Source organism: Rhynchophorus ferrugineus, unplaced genomic scaffold (assembly GCF_030347505.1).
Source record: "Rhynchophorus ferrugineus isolate W39M unplaced genomic scaffold, kcgeb_rfMv2 rfM2, whole genome shotgun sequence".
Taxonomy (NCBI): Eukaryota; Metazoa; Arthropoda; class Insecta; order Coleoptera; family Curculionidae; genus Rhynchophorus; species Rhynchophorus ferrugineus.
In genome coordinates, this window is record NW_027472581.1 from 81,040,261 (window position 1) to 81,057,914 (window position 17,654).

Genomic DNA, 17,654 nt, shown 5'->3' on the forward strand with positions numbered 1-17,654 from the left:
CCAATAAATACATAAATAAGAAATCATTAATGGGATCAGTACTAAACGATGTTTAATCATTAACCAACAAGAAACCAAATTTATGACCAATATTCTCTATTCAAGAGTGTAAACAGAACAGATGAAGACAAATTGAATACTATTAAGGAATTTGAATTAAATTATTAATTTTTGATAAGGTAACAATTCCTTGAACTTACTAACTTGAATTTTTACACTAACTTATTTTTAGTATATTATAAAGGTGAACGAGACTAACCATGCAAAAATATGTTAGAAAATCTTCATCCAAAAACCTTTTTCGAACCATTGTAATCTGCCATCGTGAATTTATTTTTTAACTGTGTATTAATAATATATAATGTTGAAGCATATACAAAACAATTGAATACAAAAGAATTGGCAAAATAAGAGTTCTGAAGAATCTAACTATAGTCTTAGTTGCAATTACGTGGTTCCTCTTCTTTTAATGCAAAATGTTATCATCATCACCAAAACATCTTGGTTTTAACATATTCTCTACAAATAATTCAATTGATATTGAAAATTGCCACAAAATTGGTGTGAAGGTAGACAGCACTGAATATTAGATTGAAAAATGGAATTTTCGCACCAATAATAGTTTTATAAATTAATACACAGTCTTTATACATATTATATATATTGACCTGTATATAAAAAAAATCTAAAATAATAATATTATTCACAAATACCACATATTTAGTACATAATATAAAATATTAAAATATAAATTGGTAAGATACCCCAACTATATCGAAGGATTGACGTAAAAGAACAGATAGCTATTTCTTCCTTCAATTGAATTCAATAATTAATACATCATAACTCACCTTCTTTGTTTGATTTGGTTTCTGGAAAATAGAACCTGCCTCTGCTGGTATTACATGGTGGTGATGAACTCTTACTTGTAGATTTAATGCTGACCACGCTATCCACCGAGTCAGGCGACGACACACAACTGGAATCGCTATCATCATCTTCTTCCGGATTGAAGATCTCCAATTTCAACAACTTGGGAATCGGTTTCGCTATGGCTTCCTCCTTAAACAAACGTTTCCCTTTGAGTCGTTGAACAGTAACTATTAGTTATCACTCACCTTTCCATCTGGCCCTGATATCTTCCTAACGATCGGGCAGTTGTTTCTGGTGGTCTTCATACCAAAACCGGGTTTCTGAGCCAACATCTCGCGAATCTTCTTCAGTTTCTCATTGCGAGCGTCATCGTGAATCACGCAGTCGATGGTATTCTTTTCCGGGCTCAGTCGACTGGTGTCTGATACGACTATATTGGTCACTGTTATATTCGATGAGACAGAAGATGTGTGATTATCTGAAAAGTTGATAATATTTCTTTTACACCACCGATCTTTGATTAGTGATAATTTTTGTTTAAATGGACCGACGGTCATTGTTCGTCACTTTTTGTAAGTACATGTTTACGTACGGGCGTACCCTTCTTTTGTGACATTTTTTAATACGTATGAGGACCTTTATACATCCATTGATGAAATAAGTTTCTTAGAACTTCTAACGGACGTTCAATTATGAGTAACCAAGGCGTTTACAAGAGGACGATAGTGAGGCCACTTCGTGTATCATGACAGTTCCAATCAAGAGCTATCGAAGAGGTTTCCCAATATATATAGGTAGGAAAACACATTATCTATACAATTTGTTCAGTAATTCTTGTGCTCGATAAAATATTGACTGAATGGTTTCTGTTAAATATTGGATCACTAATATAATTATTTAAAGTTTTGCGTTTCATAATAGCGTGTACAATAGAACTAAACACTAGAATTTGATTTGTTTTTGAAAAAAATTAAAATAACTTTGAGCTTTGGATTAGAACTCTGGTTCAAAAGTTCTCTAACTAAAAACAGGAGTATATTCTATATTCCGATATTAGTTAAGATCCAGAAATCAGCTAAGAAGACATCATAGCATCAGTTTCTTGGAATCAAAACAATCTTTTGCGTAAATTATATATTAGAAAAAAAATTCAACATTTCAGAACGATTGATAATATTGATGACTTGGTTATTAAAAAAAGAAACAGGTTAATATCGGATTGGAAATCATTCCCCAATTACTCAAAGCATTTTTATCATAGTTAATTGGAATTCTGGTAATAATATCGCAGTTCGAGCTACAAAAGCAGATTGAAGATGTTCAAAGCCTCCAGCATAGTATTAACTATTGCAATGAGGAAACATTCATGTTTTCAAAAACCTCTCTAGTCGATAGATTCCCAAGCATCACAATTTAAGCTATTAGAACAACATTGGATTTTGTAGAGCGGTTTGCAGTTTAGGGTGTACGACCACTAAAGTTCAATTCTACTTGCTCAATCGTAGAGTGCTGCAATATGACCACACATAATAAACTTGAGAAGCCATTCTATCAAAGCTATGATATGCAGATTGGAGTAAAAACAGTGCAATGTAAAAGATCATCAAAGGAAAACTGGGGAATAAAGGGAAATGATATTTGGCACAAGAAAATCTGGGTTAGAAAGAAGAAGAAAATCGGAAGAAAAAAATAATTAGAGCACCAAGACGTGTTTCAACATTTGTCAGAATTATTGGTTCACAGATAGAATATATAAATTTACGAAGACCGCTGAACCTTAATTTCAAACTTTAGATTTGTATTTTTCTTATCGAGGGACAAAACTTACTGAACTACCTATAATAAACAATGTTATATATAATGTTCAAAGCCTCCAGCCCTGAATTATTGCAATGAGGAAACATTCATGTTTTCAAAAACCTCTCTAGTCGATAGATTCCCAAGCATCACAATTTAAGGTATTGGACTAACATTGGATTTTGGAGAGTGGTTTGCAGTTCAGGGTGTACGACCACTAAAGTTCAATTCTAGGTGCTCAATCGTAGAGTGTTGCAATATGACAACACATAAACTTGAGAAGCTATTCTATCGAAGCTATGATATGGAGAATGGTGTAAAAATAATGTAATGTAAAAGATCATCAAAGGAAAACTGGGGGATTAAGGTAACTGATATTTAATACAAGAAAATCTGGGTAATAATCAAGAAAATAATTAGAGCAACCAAGCTTGTTTCAACATTTGTCAGGACTATTGGTTCACAGATAGAATCTATAAATTTACGAAGACCACTGAACCTTAATTTCAAACCTTAGATTTGTATTTTCCTTATCGAGCGACAAAACTTATTGAACTACCTATAATCACCTATAATAAACGATTATGATCAACTTACCATTTAATGTAGGGGTATTAAGGCTAGTTCTTCTAAATTTTGGAATCTGGGGTACCGAGTATTTCTGAGCTAGAGTTTTGTTGCTTTCTTTTCTTGTAATATGTTTTACGGGTAATAGATCTGACTTAGGGATAGATTCCTTTTCGTCAGATGGGAAGAACACTGCTGCAGTAGTAGAAAGAAGTTCCGTAGAGGGCTGAAAATGATATTATTAATTGATAGCGTGGAATTGATGATATTTAAGCACAACTTTGAAGCTTTCTTCAGAGAAATTTGTACAGTATATTTTCTTCAAACTATTGTCTATCGTTTGATACAACTTTTCCGAAACTTTTAAGTATATCGATACAGTTTTTGGCGGCAAAGTAAGACTTTGTTCAGCTAGATAGTGAAAGGGGCAATATCTGGTGAATATGACTCTTTAGGTTTTATCAAAATTCATCGAACACTCTCATGTTGCAAAATCACTTAATCGTATTTTGCTTCTTTAGCGACAGTTTCTATTCAACGCTTTGAATTCAACGAACCAATTTGAGGTTCAACTTAAACATTCAATTTGCTTCGTTTACCGCTTTTTAAGCTTTTGAAACAACTCTGGATACATTGTTGCGCTTATGTCAGCTTTATCGTGTGTTTCTAAAAATAATAGAAGTATCTCATAAACAAATTAGTTCAAATTAAAGAAACTAAATGAACGTTTCCTATAAGTGATGCTTACTCGGCCCAAAACTGGAATATTAGAAAATAAAAAATATGTGATGATTCGAATTATGATTCGATATCTTGATCTTGAAGTTTATGTTGTTAATAACATCCAATCAGTTTTGCGTTAATTTGTTACATCTAATAATCTCTGCTTTATATCCATTTGGAAGAGTTCCAAAATATCAAAAATAATTCAACCCAAATCTGATCAGACAGATCATAATTTATACATAACACTATTTAACCAAAAATGATCTACTTTTAATATAATTTCAGTGCTACTATCAAATAGCAATTCTAAAAAATACCGCATAGCTAATTATATTTCACTCGTTATTTTTCTCCTTCATGTAGGTTTACGTATTTACATATACATGTTATATAGCGCGACTAATACGGCACTTGACACTCTAATCGGTCTAAGTAATCGGTGTAGTGATAGCGTCCGAACTTTTAAATTATTTTATCACCAATTTGTGCATTAAGTAGTGGAATTTTGTTTTTTCTTTTATGATTGTATTCAGAAAAAACATGTACATTCATCCTTCTACCTTCCATTTACAATCTTGGCTTATATGTTCGGAAAGGAGGAAGTTTTATATTTTCGGTCACGTCCTCTTGAGGATTCATTTTGCTTGACTATAGGTTTTTGTTCACTTCACTCACTACAAATTATTTCTGTATTACAACTACTTCGATTCATTTTAATCATTCTATCAACCCATTCAGTCTTTTTTTCTAAATTTTCCTAATAGTTCCATATTTAAAACAATTGGATCTAAATATTGCACTTAATAATTACTACATAATAGATTATTTGCTCTGTATGAATAGTATTCTGGAGAACAAGTTATTTAAGACAAGAAAATCAAATAATAATTTATTGCTGATGGATCGGGCACGTATATTGAATAAACTATAAATAATATACCTTAGGTGAGCTAAACTGCTTGGTTAGAGAGTGAACACCCATAGATGCTTGCTTGATTCTAGGACTGGTGGGACAACTCGATTGTTTGATCCGCGGCGATTGAGGTGCGGATTGACATCCCCCTTTCAGTAAGGGCGACGCGGGACCAGCTGATGAAGTTCCCCCAATCGGCGACATCGGATCCGACTTGGGCACGAAGATGACAGATGCGAAAGAATCCTCCGAGTCCACGCTGGTGTCCGATTGAAGGCTGCTGTCTTTGGAGGAATCGGACCCGTCCTCTTTTGAATGCCGTCTGAAATCGTACCAAATAAAGTTAAGAGGAATGTTTTAATTCATGAAATAAATACACAAACCTTTCGGTTGTTGTTTCACTCTGTTGAGTTTCTTCGGCAGGTAACTTCTGGCATTTCTTTAAATTTTCTATCAGATTGTCCTTGTCACAGCTGGTGGGAGAAACCACCTCGTTTCCCTTCCAGTTCTGCAGCATCTTGACGAAACCTATAAAACCCATCTATATATTAATCGGCTTACGGTTAATACGGTTAATCCGTTTACTCCGAAAGACGGAGGCAACGAAAAGCTTAAAATTTGGCACGGTTAATACTATAAAATAAATAATAATATATACATATAATAATATATGTATAATATAAATAAGCTTATATGGAGGAAGAATTTTTAGTCCTGATATTTTTGTGTAATATGCGTTACAAATAAATATATTCCCATAAAACGAAAAACGCTCAAATAAAGTAACCAAGAATACGCGTCAGATTGGTTACACAACATATATAAAACAAACCCGTCGAGCAACCGTGCGGACTAAGAGTTTAGCTCGCCGACATTAACATTCTAGGACAGAGCCCCTCTGGGGCTAGACGTTTTTTAAAAAAGTTTATAAAATGAAATAAAGGATAGCGTTGCTTAAAACTAAATGATGAAGTATATATTTTCAACGACTAAATGAAGTCTATATTTTATGTTCTGACCAACGCGCTGTAAGCTTCAACTCTTATAATTATTCGTCATTCAGAGAAATTCAGTGAAACATTATGGTTCAATTTCGACCACTAATTATACATTAGCACACAACACTTGAATATTACTTACCATTCTTCAAGGATGACCCAGTAACCTTCTCCATGTTGGTCGTGGAGTTTCTGATCTTGTTCGTCAAACCGATCTTGATCATTTGGAATTTCTTCGAGCTAGTGACCGAGAAGAACGAATCCTTGATGGATTCGAACGTATGTGTGCGTTTATAAATGAGTTCGTCATTGAGAGACGTCTGTTTCTGTATGTTTTGCTTCAACCGTTCTTTTTCTCTTAGTCTGTCGATGGATAGCATGTCTTCATTCAAGGACCGTTGCTTCAGGACACCGCCACGCTCATATCTGGTGAGAATGAAGACTAAGATTCGCCACTAAATGAAGAACGCGACAATATTACCTGAACAACGATTCCCTAAAGTCCGGTAAATTTCTAGTGGGGGTTTTCATATCCGTGGGTTGATCCAAGGCTTCATCGGCATCGTCTTCGCATACGGATTTCTTCTGCTTCACCAGCTTTGGCTTGTTCAGGTTTGGTTTTGTGCTGTCGGTTGATTTTTTGCTGGTATCGGTGGTGGAGGTTTTATCAGTTGGTTTATATGAATAGTGCGAAGATCTACAGAGAAAACGTATAAAAATAAAACGTGTAAAAATACTAAAGTCTCTGTATGATTTTTTAAATTTTCAGTACAATAACTTTTTCACAATAAATTTTCTTTCAATGCATTTAATTCACTTTAACAACCATTTACCGAGAAAAGTTGGTAAGTTTTTCCCACCTTCCTACCAACATAGCAATGTTGGTTTGGTAGCAAACCAATCATCGATTCATTTTCGCACTTTTTCAATATATCTTCGTGTTTCATCTGAGCAAGTGGTAATCAGAAGGTTACTCCCTATATCTTGGCATTTCCTCAACAATAACACATGGCCCGAAAAGTACCGGGCCTAACACATATATGGCGCATTCACCGCTTCTTCAATGAGTACTCTCATTCAAAAGAAAGCTGTTACAATTTCATGATATTCTACTCATAAGTTTGTGAGTTATTGTGATAAGAGTGACACTACTTTTGTTATTTTCAAAACAACAGATCAAAAACAATTTCGTGTTTTAATTTTACACTACTTCTTGATGGGAAAAAATACCGTTCAATGGAAGCAATTGCTTGAAAAATGTTATAAAGAGTTTGCTCCATCAGAAACAATAATAAAACGTTGGTTTGCTGATTTCAAACATGATCGTAGAGACTTCGATGAGCCGAACGCAGAGGACTTCCAAATGAGATGGTAACATCGGAAAATGAAAAAAAGCACAAATTCATTTCGAATGATCGAAAAATAAAGTTGCGTCAGTTAGCTAACATCGTAAAGATATCAAAAGAACGAGTTGGTTTTATATTGCATGAGCCGCGTTTGCTCACTGTTGATCAAAACAAAACCGTGTTGATGATTCTGAACAGTTTTTGGCCGGGTTTAAACGTAACAAACCGGATTTTTTGCATCGATATGTGACAATGGATGAAACATGGATCCATCACTTCACTCCAGAGTCAAAACGGTCGTCATCTAAGTGGAGAGCATCTGGTGAACCTCGTCACAATGGTCACAATTCTCGAAAACACAACAATGAGTCTGGAAAGGTTATGGCCTCGGTATTTCGGGATGTGTGTGGTGTAATATTCGTCGACTATCTTGATAAGAGAAATACCATCAACAGTGAATATTATATAGCGTTATTACAGCTTTTGAATTCCGAAATTGTAAGGAAACGACCCCATATGCTTTTTTTTGTTTCATCAAGACAACGCACCATGTCTCAAGTCAATCAAAACAACAGCTAATCAAACTACATGAATTGTATACTGTATTCGCCAAATTTGGCTCCCAGTAAGTACTGGCTGTTTGCAGACCTAAAAAAATACTCATTGCTAAGAAATTTCGCTCAAGAGAAGAGGATCTCCGAAACTGAGGCCTATTTTGAGACAAAATATGAATCATTCTTGTTAGAAAAGCGGTATTGTAATGTTAAAGCGACGCTGGAATGATTGTGTGGCTCTTGATGGAGATTACGTTGATGAATATAGTCTATTTTTAACAAAATAGACCGCCTTTTCTTTGTTACATTGGGTACTTTTCAACCCATGAGTTAAGTTATTGAATTTGTTTAATTAACGACGGTAGAAATCTGCAGAAACAGTTTCATTTTTATAGCTTGTATTACACTACAACTTGCTGATGCATGCCATGAATATTCTGCTTCTATGTAGATGTGCATAACTCTCTTGGACTAACTCATGACTTTTACACTTGGAATAGTCACAATATCCTACAGAAAAGTTTTCTTTCGTCTGGAAAGCATTAAAACTCGGAATTGTAGTACTATTTTTCGTCTTGGATCTTTTCCATCGATTATAAACGCCTGAGAATAGTTAATTCAGTAACTTCTAAGCTGCCTAAAAGTTCATTGGTTGGTTGAGCTGGGGTTTCTTCCAATAAATCTTGTAATTTTATGTAACTTTAAAACCCTCTCACTTCAGCAATGACAGTTATAACGTTTTTTAGAGTAATAGCTTTTTTTTACTGATTTTAATACATTAGAAATAATTGCCAAGACATCAATATACCAAATATGATGTACAATTCGAATTCTATTTTCTGGGACCCGATATCTGAGTCCGTGATCTCAAAGGTATGTGAAGAGGTCTTGACGTCTACTTTAGGAGGGAGCCTCCATTATTTTAGCGGGCACGAAGTGCTATTAGAAACTTATAGTGATCATACTGGATCAACAAAAACTTGTGGATTGTTTATTAAAAATGTTGTGCAGTGATAATTTTGATATAGTTGGCACAAAGTTAAAAAGGACCAACTAACAGAATCTGAAAGCAATTAAAAGCTAACAAACCTATTAATAACGTTCATTATCTATTGTAATTGATGCGTGTCAATTGATTAAAGAACACACCGTCATTCCACCGTGATATAATAATTTTGTAATATACCCACACTAGAAAATGTGTTACAGAATATATGAAATTCCACATAACAACATTTAAGTGAAAGCTTCTAATATATCCACTATAATCACCAAACTTTCCATGTTCTGATATCATTTATACCGAAGAATGCAGCAAACATTTCTAACTCACTCTTCCATTCTTACAAAAGAATAGTATGGACATGGAATGAATGAATTACCAAAAGGATAAGAAGCATGAATAGTAATGATGGACAATAATTTTAAAATAAAAGTTATTAGGTGATATAATGTACATTGAAGAGTTGATCATTGTTACCTATTAATATTATTATTGTTGTTGTTGTTGTTGTTTCCTTGAATAGCTCTAATATTAGTCATGCTCTTAGATTTCATGGCGTCGATATCCGCTACGAGTAAAGAAGCAGGAAAAGTTTGACGCCTCGGTAGTTCTTTGGGTTCCTCATCCTCCAATCGCAAGAGTTCTATGGGCTGATCATCGACGTTGTCATATCCACAAATATCACAGTATTCGCATCCATCAGGGTCATACCTAAAAATAATAAACTAATTAACATATGTATAATAATGAAAATTATTGATTCACTAAATGAGTCTTGTTTAATATTTCCAATTAATATTTTATTTAAAATAAGATATTAAAAAGTCTGCATTAATAGATTATTCAATTAATTAGACACCTTTCTCTGGTTGACAACAATCTGTAATTTCATATAGTAATTTTCTAATGATTTTCTGAGATGTATTCGAAAATGAATAGAAATCCTTTTTCTGTAAATCTCCTTTATTTCTCAAACATTTTTACATCCAGCTAGCCCAAATATTTAGAATACAAATCAAAGTTGCCGGCTTGGTTGACGCAGTGTTAAAGACGACAGGATAGTCCACTGATGAGTCGCGGTTTCGAATCCTGCCAGGGGCACGGTCGTAAATTTATGTTTGTGATTGTTTAATATTTGTGATTGCCCTAAGCAATAGTGCAAAATCCGACAAGGAAAATGATGCCAGTCACGCCAGTAACCAGGCCGGGTAAAACCGTATGTCTTCTGGAATAACCTCCAGATTCTGGGATGATTTCTAAGTTAGTCACTGGCCAGTCAATAGGCTTAATGCCGAAGGCCGTGGTTCGGAGTCCATGTTAAACGGTAGGTTCAGACCAGATAAACCCTAGCTGGTAAAAAAGGAGACATTATATATATTAGAAAAATAACAAAAAATCAAAGTTTATTTTCTGAATTACCTAGTTTGTAAATAATACAAGAATAAAATTATATATCGGGTCTATATAATTACTTGATATCTTGTTTTGAATTAGGATCATAATGATAAACGTGAATCACCTAGCGATGAACTAGTGATGAAATAATGCAAAAGTACTTTTAATATTTCCTAAAATGCTTCAGTATTGAAAATGGTCTTACATTATGCTCAAAGTTTTCTGAAACCCAAAATTTCAGCGTAGAGTAGTCTAGGGTGGTCTGGTCTAGAGTGTCTAGTAAATCTCTCCATGTAAATCATTGATTTATTAGTGATCAATTAAAAAATAAAGCGAAAAATGTATAAAGAATATGTTATAGAATCTTGAAACTTATTCAACAATATATTATTTACAAACATCGGTTTGTAGCCAACAGTTTGTAGCAAACACATTTGTAGTATGATGTGTTAATCAAATATGAATACATTTAGTCATTGAATTAATTTTTTTGTGGCAAAATTGAATAAAGGAGCTAAAAATAACCCAATTCTATACAATCCCAGAGCCATGCGGTGTCAATAATTTTAGCATATAATCAATTAATTTAAAAGCCACGTTTTTTTGACAAAATCAATATTACGTACCTTCTGTTAAAAGTCATTAACAGAACGGGAATGTAGGCTCGTTTGTTGGTTTTATATTTCGCGAAATTCTTTTTTAACCTTCAATGATTTTTATATTTTAAATATTAAGAAACTTACCGCTTTTGTATAGGCTGCTTATGCGTACAAGCTATCCAACTCTCTAAAAACCAAGGCCTATTCCCCACCACCCTCCTGCTGCCGCCCGCTAGTTTCTGAATAGCCCTGCGCACAAAACTGTAACAGGTTTCGTTGGGAGATGACAGGGACGAGCTGCCCGGCGAAGAGCATCGTCCCGGATCGATAGACCGACCTCTTCGATGGTAGTTTCCACGGCCCTTCTTGCGAAACGTGTTTCTGAATCTTAACGAAGTCGAAACGTTAGATATACTCGAATTGTAGAATTGTGACTGGATAATTACCTAAATGATTTGTTCGAGTCGCTGTCGGAGGTTTGAGTGTACGCGTGGTAAGGATGTTGGCCATCGTCCTCTGAATTGGTGGTCGATGTCATTTCGCAAGATGTGCTGATGTGGATGGGCTTACGCCAAGGCACCAAAATGTCTTGTGACTCGAATTTTCTAAAATAATCATAGACATATTAATTTATTTAGTTATTATTATGATTATATTAGAGCAACAATTGTCTAATTGTACAAACTATTAGAATTAAATGAAGCAAAATTGGAATAATCCATGAATTAAAAATCAAATTATTTATAAATATATAAACATTTAACCAAGATTAATTAAAATATTATTGAGCTATTTGTTGTACTACATTTAGTTTTGATTCTAACTATTAAATGTCTTAATTAAATTTGTTTAAATAATAACATATCATTTGAGGCTGTTCAAAGTCCGTGGTTTTCTAAAATATTTATAATAAATATTAGTGAGATATCGATGATAAATTATAAGTAAAAATGTATGTAATATATTATATATTATATACATTCTATCCCCCAACCAGGCCATCTAATATCAAAGTCCAATGCTTGCAAGGGTTTTTCGATAGTTATGACAATATTAAAACAGCCTCTGAGAACGTTTAGCATCATATTTTTTAGAATTGAACAAAATAACTAAATTAAAAATAAATCTTAACAAATTTGACATAATTATATACACAGCAGGTAAAAAAACAATCATTGTATATATCGGATGGAATAATATAACCACATGCGTCTTGCAAATACAACATATTTTATATTTCAAACAAAGCCTATTTTATTACCTTTCAACATGGACCAAGCCTTGTAAAAAAAAACTCTATAGTATTATCTCTTATCATTAGCTATTCTGTAATAATGTTTTAATTTTCTTTCATCATGAACTATAGTATGCTACAATAAACGATACTTGACATATAAACAAAACTTAATTACTATATATTAACTATAATTTGTGTGTTGATGTGATTTCGTGATTTGATCACTTTCTCCCATCTTTTTCTTCAGTATTTCGAAATCATGTGTCAAATAGGCTATCGATCTGAACAAATAATTATTAAGGCACTATTCATGGTGAGTACAATAGACGCAGCAGAACTTCCCATTCAAGCTGCAATAGTGAATCCTTCACAACCCTTGGAACGTTTTTCACGACAATGCGTCGTTCAATTTGTATAATTAACGTCATTCAGTTTTAGCAACTTGTAGTCATAAATATTTCCATAACCTATAACTTTTTGTGCTTGGGATTGTCGTATTCACGACACCACCTGTGTGAAACTATAAACCTGTGAAAACAGTTGATTCGTGAATTGTTAAACTTGTAATTCATTATCTTCGAACTTTTTTGCTCATCTAGGTCGTTCTGTGATATTTACGTTAAAAGCACCAAATTTCAAATCATTGAAACCAAAACGGGTAATTGGGAATTAACGGAGCAACATCACCATATACATTTCTAAAAATGTTTGAGTAGGACAATAAAACTAATTCATATCGACAATGTATTATTTAAACACTAAATAACAGTGATCTGTAAAGAAATATGTAGAAAAATATCAAAACTGTATAATTTGATAGTTAGATGGAGTTGTTTTAACAGTGGTTTACATTGATAACGCTGATCAAAGTACATGCAGTCACCTAATATTTTATTTTCAATTAAGATGATGACTTCTTTTGAGAAACGATTCTGTAATATTCTAATCTATTTATTATTATTTAAAACATATTATTTTTGCTGAAAATAAGTTTATATATATATATATATATATATATATATATATATATATATATATATATAAATAATATATAATATATCATAATTGTATTTTCTAGTAATATTTTAATTATAGAATAAATTACCAATCTTACCCTAAATATAAAAATAAATAAATTTTTATAAATATATTAATCCGATTTCTTTATATATATACATTGTTTTTGTAATTTTTACCACTCTCATCGTATCGTTTTTATTAACATTTCTTTAAATTTATTAATATATTATTATTAGTCATTGCAGACTAACTTACAAGTTGTCTCTACAGTAGTTAAAACTATTAATAAAATAACTACTATCTAATAAAATAAAATAAAACACAAGTTAGTCGGACTTCATTTTTTTTCCTTTTAACATACTTCACTACACAACTTACACAAGATTACACGGTATGATTCTCTTAAGTCTGCGTCTCAGTTCAATGTTGTCCAAGAGTCGCAGTTCTTTTGTGTTAACATGTAACTGGTCTCCTCATATTCTGTTGCGAATCCCTTAATTTCGTCAATGTCAGTTGGAATTCGATTTTGGTATAAGATATTGTTCCTATAGTATCAGTTTTCTGAAAAACTTATTCTATGTTGATATTACTTCTCGTAGAACATCTCCATAACTGAATTCCATAGATTCATATATATTTCAGTATGTACTTATACAGCAGCAACTTATTATGTACGAATAATTCAGAGTTTCTTTCTATATCATAACCAGTTTTGATATACTGTTTCCAACAAACATTAAAATTCATTTATTTGTTTATAAACAGTGTGGTTCTAGGTGAAATCAACATGAACTGATTTATTCTCATTGACTTTCATTCTCCATATCTGGGTACACTTAATCATATTATTAGTTGCATGTTGCGGTTTTTTGGTTTCTTGTTAGCAAGTATCATAGTGTCATCAGCAAATATAACCACAGTAACATTTTATATTTTTGGTATGTCCCATAGTACAGTGTAGGACAAAAGAACAGGATCCAAAAACATGCCTTGCGTTACACGTACTCTTGTTTCTTTCATTGTTGAATCAAAGCTTTGTTAAAGATGTCGGAAAGATAGATGAGTAAAATTGTTAATTATTTTACAAAATTCTAATAGTCATTTCCCAAAATACCATTTTTATAATATTTGCTTTTTTATAGCTTTATGACAATATTTTGTTCTCTCCAGCCTATTGTTGGTCAGTATTTAATCATGTTTTGTGACCGCTACCTGGCGTGTGGCTTATTTAGGGTATCGAAAAACCTTAATAATTGACTATAGGTTAGAAGAGAAGGTAATTGGCAAACATACATGCCACCTTAAAAAGATCAAGCTGAGGTATTATAATCATCTTTCACTCTTTCGTCAGGGCCGAGAAGTCTAAATAGATAGTCATATTAAAGATCGCCTGGGTTCACTTAAGTTGAAATTCACTAGGAGATATATTGTTTAGTCTAGTCTGTCTAGATATAGTCTAGTTATTCATTAACAAGCTTTTTCTTGTATAACTCCAAACATCTTGTAGATGTAGGGAAAAGTGAATTTCTTCGGTAACATTTTATGGAGTTTATACATGAGTCTATTATGCCAGAAACATGTAAAACTTAACTTATAACACATTTTAGGCAACTCAATACTTAATAACCTTCCCACAATTATACATAATGTCTGGTGAACAAAATATATATTTGACTTGTATAATATACAGTCATCTATATAAAAATAAATGTTGATTCTACTTATTTAATTACAGTGTTATTGGTTTTACATTAATGTATTATATTTTATATTTATATATATATACCATTTAATTTAGTAAAAAATAATAATAATATTTATGATTGGTCATTTATCGGTAAGTTTAGATTCATATATCTTATTTTATAAAATAATAATATAAAGTGCTGCAAGTAATTTTTCGAGAAATTTTTGTCTATTTTCAACTACCATTAGCTATAAATTTTCTTCAACTTCTAGAATACGAATTCCACGTTAAAAAATTACCCCTAAAATTTTATAAGTAAATTTTCAGGAAGATATAACCAATAATTATTAGCTTAAATATTTTATTAACATAAATTATTATTGCTTGCATGTATTTTGATCACTGACTGATATCAAGTGGCTATGGCTATTACAATAAATGGCTAACTTAATTGTCAAATTCGATGGTTTTGACTCAAAATAGTATTTTTCCTTCTAGAAGCTCATTAAACATTTTTCCAGGCAGTTCGCTACGAGAACTATCGAAGAAGAGAGAACTAGATAGTTTAGTCTAGTTTTTGATTAACAAGATTCTTCCCTTTCCTTATTCTTCAAGACGTAAATCGCCCTTCCAAAGTTCGAGTCCTTGACGAACTAGATTCTGACCATCGTCCGGTCCTTCTCAAACTCAGAAACTAAGCCACCACTCAAATTCCACTCACAAGATTCAGGAAAAAGACCGACTGGAAGAACTACCAAGCTCTTCTTATGGAATCCGATCCAATTCCAAAAATTAACACTCCAGAACAGCTCGAGGAAGCCGCACTCAAGCTAACTCGTTAAATTCAGTCTGCTCATGACTCTGTCACACTCGAAATTTTATTATAACTCCAACCTTAGGGACACAGCCTTTCCGTTTCTATTAAGCGTCCGATTCGCTTAAAAAATAGTCTATGCAGATTAGCTCGATTCACCCTCGACCTTGCAGACAAAAGCGACGCAAACAGAGCATGCAAGGAGGTTAGGGAGGCATCTCAACCTGGCGAGCGATAAAATGGAATTCAATTCTTGCGGATCAAAAACGGAATATCGATCACCCATATAAAAAAGCTTCCGGCTCGCGGAACTGACAAACATCATCAACTCCATCATGAGGCTGCAATATTTCCCGGCGTGTTGGAAACAAGCACTTATTGCAGTTATTCCCAAGAAAGGAGCAAAATCATCTCCATCTAATTACAGACCCATCAGCCTTCTCAGTACCGTTTTGTTTGCCGAGAGGGCAATACTCTACGCTCTTAACTCTTTTACAAAAGAAATCAACATTATTTCTGACGAACAATTCGGCATTTGCATTCACCATTCATCCGTCCATCAGGCTGCCCGTCTGTCCTCACAAATCTATAACGCTCTCTTGACCAACGTAACAAGCTTAAAGCGGTCCTCCTGGACCTAACCAAAGCCTTCGACAAGGTGTGGAATGACGGTTTGATCGCAAAATGTGTGCGGTTAAGCCTCCCAGAAAACCTAACCGCTCTCATCATGTCCTATCTATCGGACAGATCTTTCCAAGTCAAGATCAGGAAAACGCTTTCCCGTCGAAAACAAATCGACGCTGGCGTACCTCAAGGTTTCCCCGCTGGCCCCAACCTTATATAACCTCTTTATTTCACGGCCTCCAGATTTGAGGTTACAATTCAAGAACGTTTACAGAAGTAGCTCGATCATCCGGTTAAGTTGTTCAAATTCTGAAGGCTGTAAATCAACCCCCTGAAAACCGAGGCCATCATTTTCCATAAGACGCGTTACGCGCTGCGCGTCTCGCAACTTAAGATCGACACCGCAATAATTCCATGGCTGGATAACGTCACGTACCTAAGTCTCTACTTCGGTCGACGGCTCGGTTGGCATTTCCAAATTCAGAAAGCAATCTAGATAGGTTCGGGGATAGTATACCTGCTATCTCTTCTGATCTGCCCTTCCAGCAAACTTCCCATCTCCATCAAATGCTTATTTTACAAGATGTTAATTCAGTCCGTACTCCTCTACGGATCTAATGTCTACTTCAAGTTTGTTCCACCCAACCAGGTCAAACGGCTTTAAGTTTTCCAAAATAAGCTCCTCAGGAGAATCTTAAAAGCTCCATGGTTTATCAGAAATAATCAAATTTATAGGGTAACTGACACTCCAGAAATCAAGCATTTCATATCTCAATCATTTCACAAACAACAACTCAGCTCAAGTTTTTCTGAATACGCACTTGTTCGCGAGCTGGTCGGCATGTTGGGAGCTTAGCACCGCGCTGGTCTGTCGCTGGAGTCATAACTTTTGCCCCCATACAACTGTATCCAGTCGTCTGTTAAGTCAAGTTCGCGAATCAGGGGTTAGTTTCACTATCTGCATTTCTACCACCTACTATTTCGTCGGATCCTCGTGCCCCATAACGATTGCCCGATTAGAGGGTACCATATCCTCAAATTTAATGCAACAGCAGTAGCGACCCACAGGGGTCAACTATAAAGCGGTATTGGTTTAGTGTATTGGTAAGTCCAGAGGCAGTCCCACAACCCGGTCCAACTTGTTACTCCAGGGCAAGTTTCCGGGACCAGATATGCGTCATGCATTCCACCGCCTCCATTTCGGCTTTAGGTCACAACAAAAAAAATAATTCTCGTTTAACTCTAAACATCCCGGTTGAGATGTAGGGATCAGTGAATTACGATAACATTTTATGGAGTTTATGCATGAATCCCTTATGCCTTATTACTTTATAGAAAGCTTTCACTACGTCCAAGAATATAGCGAGGTAAAAATTCTTCTCTTCGTAGGATTTTTCAATAATGTAGTCTTATTATCATGAATAACAACTTTTTATTACTTTTTAAGTATATTTTTAAGTATATATGTTCGGTATATTTTATATTTATATATAAACAATAA

At 33.9% G+C, this 17,654-nt stretch overlaps 1 protein-coding gene across 1 annotated transcript in view; it reads right to left on the reverse strand.

Moving 5' to 3' along the window:
- The window catches only part of fid (class I SAM-dependent methyltransferase fire dancer), a 46,796-nt gene that overhangs the window by 9,907 nt on the left and 19,235 nt on the right, over positions 1-17,654 (reverse strand). Inside the window, exons 5-14 of the mRNA XM_076396475.1 lie at positions 11,218-11,376; positions 10,916-11,158; positions 9,255-9,488; positions 6,356-6,571; positions 6,017-6,300; positions 5,260-5,404; positions 4,904-5,198; positions 3,268-3,463; positions 1,119-1,351; positions 852-1,062 (exon numbers count right to left, since the gene is read on the reverse strand). Of these exons, the coding sequence (XP_076252590.1) occupies positions 852-1,062; positions 1,119-1,351; positions 3,268-3,463; positions 4,904-5,198; positions 5,260-5,404; positions 6,017-6,300; positions 6,356-6,571; positions 9,255-9,488; positions 10,916-11,158; positions 11,218-11,376 (2,216 nt within the window). The remainder of the gene's footprint in view (positions 1-851; positions 1,063-1,118; positions 1,352-3,267; positions 3,464-4,903; positions 5,199-5,259; positions 5,405-6,016; positions 6,301-6,355; positions 6,572-9,254; positions 9,489-10,915; positions 11,159-11,217; positions 11,377-17,654) is intronic.